Source organism: Aureococcus anophagefferens (assembly GCF_000186865.1).
Source record: "Aureococcus anophagefferens unplaced genomic scaffold AURANscaffold_51, whole genome shotgun sequence".
Classification (NCBI taxonomy): Eukaryota; class Pelagophyceae; order Pelagomonadales; family Pelagomonadaceae; genus Aureococcus; species Aureococcus anophagefferens.
Genome location: NW_008705604.1, coordinates 138,494 through 147,345, shown reverse-complemented (window position 1 = coordinate 147,345; position 8,852 = coordinate 138,494). Strand labels below are relative to the sequence as shown.

Genomic DNA, 8,852 nt, shown 5'->3' with positions numbered 1-8,852 from the left:
CTGAGTTCTAGCTCTAAAAAACCGAGCCCAGTGAGGGTCCCACTGAGCTGGCGATAGTGTTTTGAAAGGGTTTCCGGACGTCGAAGGGGTTTTTGGACGGGGGTTTTGCCCCGATCGGGGCCCCAGATAAGGGTTTTCGGCCAAAATTTCGAAAGAGATTTCTGGGGTTTCCCAAGGGTTTTGTTTGGGCCCGGGCGAGAGAGGGTTTTTTAAATAAGGTTTTGGATTCCGTCCCTGAGCCGAGGGTGGATGCGCCGCCGGTTTTCTTCAGATGACCGGTAGGAGGGCGTCGCGGGCTTCAGCATTGGGCGTGGGCGCTCTATTGACCTTCCCCGCCGTTTGAGCTTTTAAGAAGGGGACCGAGGCTCAAATTTTAAAGGGGACAGGCGATGTAACCCCACCCAGAGCTCATCTGAAAAAAAGTAAAAAATGGGCGACTCACAGAATCTGAGTGTAGGCGCCTATCTTGGCCCCTTTGCCCCCCCCCCCCTCCCCCCGCTCCCCCCGCTCCCCAACTTTGAGTTGGAGCCCTAGCACGCCGCGTCGGGACTCTACCTTCGATATCAAAATTAAGAAAAGGAGACTTCAGGGCGCCCTTTGCATTCTTAAAAGCCAAGAAAATGACGCCGCGGGGCCGCGTGCAACGTACGAACAGCACTAGGATTGTGGCTTCTATATCACCTTCGGGCGCGGGTTCAGACCGGGGGAACGCAGAGTGACACTATCGGGCGGAATCGGGACATTTAGGCAACTGCGCCGGGGAACAGGCGGGTTTTCTCCGAGGCTCGGATGGGGTCGAATTGGACATTGGACTCTCGTCCACGCGCCGGACTTGTCTCAGAACACGTCACCGGCGCTGCGCACCGTGGCCCGAGTGCATGGCCGCGCCGGGGGACCCATCCAAGTCCCCCGGCGTTTTGCGTTCCTTTTAGCTCCCCCCAGCCCCTACGACCCTAATGGAGCGGCCTACGCCGCCTCAGGGTCGCTCTGGTGCTGTTTGGAGTCTAGTTGGCCTGACTTGTCGTGCTTCGCCACTGGCCGGGGGTTTTGTCCAATGGCAGCTAGGTTCTTCCAGTGGCCTCGTCCCTGTCCGATCGCGGTTGGCTGCCCTGTCCGATCGTCCGATCGCGGTTGGCTGCCCGTCCAACGGCGTCCGTCCAACGCGGTCAATCCGGCCAATCACGCACAATGACCCCGGGGCCCCTTCAGTTCAGTGTAGGAACGAATAATATAAACGAATTGCCCCACGTCCGTTGGGGGGAAGTGTCACTGCACATTGAAGATATATCATCCGATTCCCGACCCGAACCAACGACCCCAACCTCTCAAAACGCCTCAGGTGGTATGTTTAGCGCGTTAACTTGAGATCGCGGCCTGGCCGGACCCATAATTCACCAATTTTGCCTCAATTTGCGGTGGACGGCGGACCTCTATGAGGACCTCCCGTCGGGCGACCGCCGATGAATAATTAATAATTCCTATGGGCGCGTCTAGCCCTATGGTCGTTTCCCACTGGTGAGACTCGAAATCGCCGAGTTCGACCGGTCGGGACTCGGGCACCGCGGCGGTCCGACGGAGACTCCGTGATGATCCACGGCGGCCCCGAGGGCGCCGAAAGAGTCGAGGGCGCGACTAAACCAACCCGGGGGCCCTTGCATTTCAACCTTCAAGTTCCGCGGCCGCATATACAATATCTTGTCCAAGATACGGCAACCTTAGACCTTTTTCTTCGCGTTGCGCAACAAGGATGTGCCGATTCGCATAAACAGCGCCTCTTCCTCATAAAACTATTTTCAAACATGCTCGATGTAAGCTTGCCCGCAACGGTTCCGTTTCCGCGACATCAATCTGATGGGACTGGACGTGACCTTTACATGGCGTGTCTTGATCGGTGAGCTCCGCCCGACCCCACCGCCACACCAATCCACCGACCGCCCCCCCGCGCCAAACCTTGCGTCCCCAAGTGTGTCGTATTTCAACGGGGACGGGGAGTCCTGTCCCCTGAGTATGAGCTGCGCGGCTAAGAGTGTGGTGCTTGCTCTAGGCCCCCGTCGACTGGGAAGGTGTTCAATGTAGCAGCACCCCCCCCAGCTTCGCAGCCAGTGCGTGGTCGAACGGATCCAATGCCGAACTATCCTTTTTCTGGAAGTGGTCGTGACTTGTACATGCGCGCGGATTTTGGTGGCCCTATCCCAGCCACTGGCAAGTCAACGTTCTCTGAACGGCCGCCTGTCTCACCAATTAATTCGATCTGTAGCCGTACTGACACAATGCCTCGATGTGAGTAGTACGCATTCGGCCCCCAACAATCTAACTCTCCTCTGTAGACTACAACGATGGCACGGGGCGCGATATTTACTTATCTGGACACTTGTCAAAGATACCTTCTACGGGTAAGGCGAACTTTTCAGAACGGCCACCTTCTAAGCAAGCCTCGAAGCGGCACGTTAGGACAGATATGCTTCCCCCCTTTACTCCGAGTGGCAGCGGACGCGACACCTTCCACCGTGTTGAATATCGTGACAAAGAAGATGCATGGTCGCTAAGATCTTACCCCACCGATAACGACATATTCTCGCTATCAACACCTGGCTCTCGTGCTCGTAGCCCAAGATCTGGATTGAGGTCCATCCGTGCTCTTGAAGAGCGGAAAAAACAACAATTTGCCACTACCCGCCTCTCACAGCCCAAACGATGGAGCACAAACATGGTCTCAACGTGTGTCGGAGTACTTTAACCCGATGGTAATGGATGCATTCTCGCTTAGGCCTCAACTGGTCTTGTGCTCGCCGGAAGCTTTCTCCGAACTTAATGAAAATTTGAGGCGACCAACAACAGCCTTGGTGCACCTCAGGAGATCACCAAACGCTGACGTTGAGTCGGCGTGTATTAAGGAAACACACGAAAATTTTATCTTGGGGAGCGCAGTCAAAGTCGAACCCGAGTGCCATGATACGAAGTACAAGCTAAAGCGGCAACGCCCACCTCTCTATTTACCACCAACCTCGCTATTTACTACCGACCACCCTGCCCTAGTAGACACCCAAGTCTACTTATAAGCAGGCCGATACTGCCCAGCGGTGCTTGGCAGGGCTGCCTATGTAAAGAAGCCAAGTCCCCTCCGTGTGTTAATTACTCTATGAAGATCATGGTGCAAGTGGAGGGGCCGTAGGTAGCAGGGTGCCGGGGCTCCCGCCACGCGGAGGCACCCCCAGCAGACCCCGATTTTGGGGTAAACCATAGCCGCGCTTAAAGGACCGTTGTCCCGTCGAAACACCCCGATTCCTCGTCGATCTAGCCTCTTTTTATGAGTTTCTGCTAAAAGATCGTTGCGAGGTGCTCTGTGGCGCGGGACGCGCGCGGCGGGAGACGACGGCGAGCGCGGAGTCACCCGTCGCACGCGGCGACGGTCTTGGCGTTCCGCCGCGCGACCTTCCACACGTGGGAGCTGCTCGTGGATGCGGCCATTGACGCGCGCGCCGACGAGGCCGAGCGCCGCGCGGTGCCCAGCTCCTTGCTGAGCCTCGCGGCCCGCGCCGCGTGGACGCGCGCAGGCGCAGCGGCAGGGGCAGGGGCATCACCATGGTCATCGTCGTCGGCAGCGGCGGCGTCGACTAGGTCCAGATCCTCGTCGGCGTCGGCGTCGGCGACGTGGGCGCGGTCCACGGCCGCGAGGTACTCGAGCCCCGCGGCCGTGATCCAGTAGCGGCCGTAGTCGGCGCCCGTGCCGCCCTTGGCGGCGTACCCCCGAGCCAGGAGGGAGTCGGACTTGCTCGGGTCGAAGAGGTGCTGCCACGAGCTCCGCGCTGCGTCGAACTGGATGTTCTTCTTCTGGACGCGACGCTCAGCCGTGTTCGCCGACGCCGCCGCGAGCGCCCGAAGCGCCTCCAGACCATGCGCACGCAGCGGCAGCGGCACGCCGTCCTCGAGGTCCTCGGTCCGCGGCCGCGCCGTGTCCCGCGCCGCCTCCTCGCTCCCGCCGGAAGCGGCCGGGCCCGCCGCATGCCCTGCGCTATTTGGTGTTCTTGGCGGCACCTTGACGAGATGTTGACTTTCGTTGGTGCTCTGGGTGTTCTCCGGCTATCGACGCGGGGTCATTCCCACTTAAATGGCCACCGACACCCCGCCGACGGACGCCGGCGAGCGTCGTCGCTCGGTTGTCCGGCCGTCCCCGGAGGTACCGTTTTCGGGGTTTTATTCGCGCGCGAACGCGGCCGCGGAGCGACGCGCGGCCGCCGCGCGGAACGCGATCATCGAGTGGTCGGATTGGACATCGGATTCCCATCCAACGCGTCGGACTCGTCTTAGAACGCGTCACTACGGGTGGTTTCTACGGAAGCCACGCTACTGGGGGAGCCTCCGCAGAGCCGGAGCCCCGGTATATAAAAAAGTATTTGTATATATCCCCCCCCCCATCCCCCCTTCAGACTTTCGTGTTCCTCCCAGAACTGGGCCAGAGAAGTCTTGGAGGTGGGTCGCAACGCGCGTCGCGCGGCTGTATGCCAACGTCACCATTGCTGCTCCCCTAGGGGCAGGTGTTGTCTGGTGTGCAGGGAATTCTGAAGCACAAGAGACCTGGTGTATGGTCCGGTGTCTCGTTTTTTTGGGGGGATGATCGTCTTGTCGTGTAGGAGTTCGCTGTTGGTATGGTTGAGCTAACCCACTTCCCTCTAAGAGCGACCTGCGCGGTCCCCGTACTGCCAGATGGCGCATGATTCAATATGCCATCATGGTGTTTTTGGACCAACCATCGCCATTGAAAAACAGAATCATGCAGTCAAGGTATCTTCGGGCTGCCAACAAACGCTGCGCGCCATGGCGGACGGCGCCAGACGCATCATGATAGAGTTCCAGCATCGCAACCGTCACTTTTGCCTTCACAAGCCACGTTGAACTGCAACTTCGAGCCCGCTTGTTATCGCTTCTGGTTCCGTACGAGGGGAGCTTTCGGGCGCGCGACAGAGGCGCGGCATATTTTCCCGCATCTAGCTGCTCTCTATAGCCCTCAGGCTCCTCCCCGTGTAAAACGAGACGGACAGTTATTGCGTGCACGAAGCTTTAGCTGCGGTTATCATTTCGCAGGAACATCGGCGTCGGCAGATCGATTTGTCTCCCCCTAAAGTGCTAGTCTAGAAGCGCGCTCCCTCGGAGGGCCTGGAAGGCCACGCGCGTACCTGGGCCACCGTGACCCCGCTCCGTGACCCCCCTTTTAGAGCCCACTCGACCCGGCTAACACACCGGGGTGGCTAGCTCAGCGCAGCCAGTCCCCACCGCGCGGCTAGCGCCTGGAACTTTTGGGCTTTCTACCTTGCCGCTCAATCGACTCTAGAGGCGCTCTCTTCTCTCGCAAAAAGGTTCCCCTTCGTGAGACCCAGCCTTCGCCAGGCTAGTTGAATTTGCTGTGCAAGGGGGTCGGCGTCACTGCTTGGCACCATGCTACACCATCAAATGTGGCTGAGGTCGCTTAGGTGCGGATGGCTTGAACTAGCCTTTGTTTAACACAGAATCTCCACACGCTTCACGTCTTCATTTGGCTAACAACAGCTGCTCTTCGCCGTGCCACCTGCCTGTGCTGCGCCAAGATTGATGGTTTCCGGCAAGAAATCTGCCTCGGTATTTTCCTGGGAGAGGGCTAGTTGGGCCGCCTCTTGGAAAGCAGCTTCAACCTGAACCGCCTCTTTGGCAGAAGTCTCGAAGTATCGGAGAGGTGCCGAGGCTTTAGATTTGCACCAGGTCTGTGCTTTAGCTTTCGGCACGCGCCTATCGTTCTCGCGGTCGAGCTTATTGCCGAGAACCACAAATGGGAAGTTCTCTATGTCTGGAGGAGAGGCCTGCACGAGGAACTCTTCGCGCCACGAGTCAAGATTTTCGAATGACTTGGGCTGCGTAATATCGTAAACGAGGATGCATGCGTCGGCGCCACGATAGAATGCCACCCCTAACGATTGGAATCGTTCCTGGCCTAAGAAAGTCTGTCAAATGGTCAAGGAGATGCATAACATGTCTTACCGGCTGTGTCCCAAATCTGGAGGGTCACCAACTTGTCATCGATCATCACCTGAACAATTTGCTTCACATGCGGGATCAGCAACGAATTTTTTACCTCTTTCGTGAGGAAATCTGCCCCGATCGTCGCTTTATAGGATGCCGAAAAACGCTTGTTTACATATTGGTTCATCAACGCAGTCTAAGAAAAAATTATGAATCAGCTATGCCTTGAATCCAACGCCGACGAGCGCTTTGCCAACTCCAGAATCTCCCAAAATTATCACCTTTAAGAGAACCTTTTTGCGATGCATGATTTTGAGCGTCGAGACTCGCAAAGTACTACAGGACAATCCAGGTAAAAACCGGTCTTTTTTGTGGAAAAATTTATTTGACGCCTGGAGGCAGCGCCAAAAACAACGTACGCCTAGGCCGGCCCACTCGAATTAAATAAATTATTATTATTTATTGTTTCCCGCCGGCGGCGGGCGGGACGTGTACTACACCTCCTGAGAATTTGCCGCGCGCGCGCGCGCACGCGGGTCTAGCGCGGGCTGAAAGTCAACTTTCCGCGAAAAACGATCCTCACGCCCGAGTGTCTCAAAATGTACGAAGGTACCGCACTCACAACGCCAGTCTCGGCGAAATGACCCCACTTTCAAGCGGTTTACGACCAAGCTGAAAAGCAAAACTTTTTGAGGCGCCAGCCGCGCGGTCGGGACCATCTGCGTTAAGCTAGCCGCGCCGGGATATTAGCCGGGTCGAGTGGGACCTAAAGGGAGGCTAGAGACCGGAAAAAAATTCCGCGCGCGTCTACCCCCTGCTGGGTGTATCTTGTGCCGGCACAGTGTGCCGGCAGATCTAGCGGAGCTTAGTGTGCCGGCACAACCAGAAATCGCGTTTTGTCGGTGTGCCGGCACGTTTGGTCGGGCCCCAAGTCGACGGGGCCGGGGGCTGGGCGTGTGCCGGCACAGCCAAAAGCGCCGGCACAATGATTGACCTAGGAATATCAGACGATGACGCAGATCAACTCGATTATAACGCAATGGATGATGAGGAATCTGGCAAAGTTACTGCGTTCGAAGAACCTGCAGAACATACTCCCAGTAGTGGTTCAGACTCATGCGCGGGCGATTGGGAGAACGTCGACGACTTCATTGAAAGGAACAGCTTAGGTGAGGACGATGAAGGCGCGTTAATCGAACTGGACCCAAAAACTGCTTCACAGGATGACACCCAGGAATATGGAGATGATGGCAGCGCGCGCGTGGTCGACGGAGGACCTCTATGACATGCTACGGCCGGCGGCCCCAAATAATAAATAAGCACTTCTATGGGCGCGCCCAGCCCTATCGTTGTTTTTGGCCTTGACTTCAAGATACAAACCCCCAGGCCTTTCGTTTCAAGGGTAGCACCCGCCCTGCCCTACCCTCCTCCATCCCCGCTGAGGTGGCTGCGCCATCCAAGCGCGGTCCGTCGGCCTTCATTCTGGCATCTTTAATTGAAACTGAGCTCAACATCCCCTCGAGGGAGGATCTTACTTGCTTCCTTTAGCTCAGGCTAGTGGGAGATACGAAAGGCCAAGTGGACGGAAACGCCCCCCGCGGCTCGTCCGCGGTACGTCACGGAGTGCAATCGACTCGTGCTCGACGCCAGCGCCGCGCGCCGCCGCACCCCCGGGTGCGCCCGAAAGCCCATCACACGGCGCACCTCTGGACCGAGTTATCCGTGCGGAGGCCGCCGTCGCGCGACGAACGAGCGGTCGCTAGAGATGGCTCGTGAGACGCTCTCGCGAACGAAACCCGCCCGTCCGCGCGCGCAGCGCTGCCGCCGGGCGCCTGCGCTGGACCGAGGCCGCGCATGTATACCGCGAGGCCGTGCGCGGCGCCGGTGCTCGTCGGAGGCGCCGGATGGCCGCGCGGCCGCGGCTCGAGCGCCGTCGCGCGACGCGCCGGTTTCGGCGCCGGAGGCCCGAGCGGGCCCGCAGGGCGTCGGGCCGCCGCGGCGACGGCCCAGTGACCGGATACTATGATATGGCCGGCCTGTCGGCGACGCTCCGCGGCGCCGGGGCGCCGTGGTCGGCCGCGGCCGCGCGCCGACGCCTTCGGCCGCGAGCGCCTGCGGGAGCCGTCGGCGGCCAGCGCGTCGACGTCCGGCCCTCGCTGAGAGCACTTGCGGTCCGCGCACTCGATGTCGATGCTGACCGCTGCTCTGGACCGCCGAACGATCCTCGAGCCTGCAAAGGGTCGCCATACGGGGGTGAAACATGCCCATATAGCGACCTAAGCAGATTGTACTTGACGTCTCGATATGTCACTCCACGGCTGAAACCGCACCAAACTACGCCGTTTCGAGTTTCACGGACACGGACGGGACCAGACGGAGCCACCCACGTAACTTTCCCGCCGCCCCACGGCTAGCTGGCGCCGGTGCGCACCGCACGTTGAGGTTGGTGTTTACCCTGGATTGGCTGGTAGTAGCAAGGCGGACCTGACCGGCCTACGGGCCCCTGCACGACGGTCCGGCCTCGGGGCGGGGGCCGGGGACGGCGGGCACGGGGGTTCCGGCACGGTAAATGCGCTCCGGGCACGCGGCCCGGCACGGGCCCGGCACGCGGCACGGCACTCGGCACGGGCCCCCGGGCACGGGCCGGGCATAGAACCGCTCCGGGCACTTAGCGAACTAACCCTTACAAAACTTGGCTAGGTATCCGAGCGGCCCTGGCATAGAACCGCGGCCTAATTTTAATGTCATTTCGGTTAATAGACCCCCGCACCAACAAGACCTTTTCTGAAGCCCCACCGTGACAATCAAGGAAATTCTGCTTCCCATTTGCAGGGACATTAATCACACTCGCGTTCTAGCCT

At 59.0% G+C, this 8,852-nt stretch overlaps 3 protein-coding genes across 3 annotated transcripts; 1 reads left to right on the top strand and 2 right to left on the bottom strand.

Annotated features, from left to right (window-relative positions):
- Positions 1 to 2,123: 2,123 nt before the first annotated feature.
- On the top strand, positions 2,124 to 3,172 carry AURANDRAFT_67789 (hypothetical protein; the record flags this gene model as incomplete). The annotated part of the gene is made up of 4 exons (XM_009043337.1): positions 2,124 to 2,280; positions 2,328 to 2,538; positions 2,687 to 2,843; positions 3,092 to 3,172. The coding sequence occupies 4 exons, from the start codon at positions 2,124 to 2,126 to the stop codon at positions 3,170 to 3,172; spliced, it is 606 nt and encodes a 201-aa protein (XP_009041585.1).
- Positions 3,173 to 3,387: 215 nt separating this feature from the next.
- On the bottom strand, positions 3,388 to 4,254 carry AURANDRAFT_67788 (expressed protein; the record flags this gene model as incomplete). The annotated part of the gene is made up of 2 exons (XM_009043325.1): positions 3,388 to 4,012; positions 4,211 to 4,254. 2 exons carry the CDS (start codon positions 4,252 to 4,254, stop codon positions 3,388 to 3,390), a joined length of 669 nt encoding a protein of 222 aa, XP_009041573.1.
- A 941-nt stretch (positions 4,255 to 5,195) lies between these two features.
- AURANDRAFT_39255 (hypothetical protein) lies at positions 5,196 to 6,323 on the bottom strand (the record flags this gene model as incomplete). The annotated part of the gene is made up of 4 exons (XM_009043324.1): positions 5,196 to 5,962; positions 6,010 to 6,058; positions 6,104 to 6,187; positions 6,238 to 6,323. 3 exons carry the CDS (start codon positions 6,176 to 6,178, stop codon positions 5,535 to 5,537), a joined length of 552 nt encoding a protein of 183 aa, XP_009041572.1.
- Between the last annotated feature and the right edge of the window lie 2,529 nt (positions 6,324 to 8,852).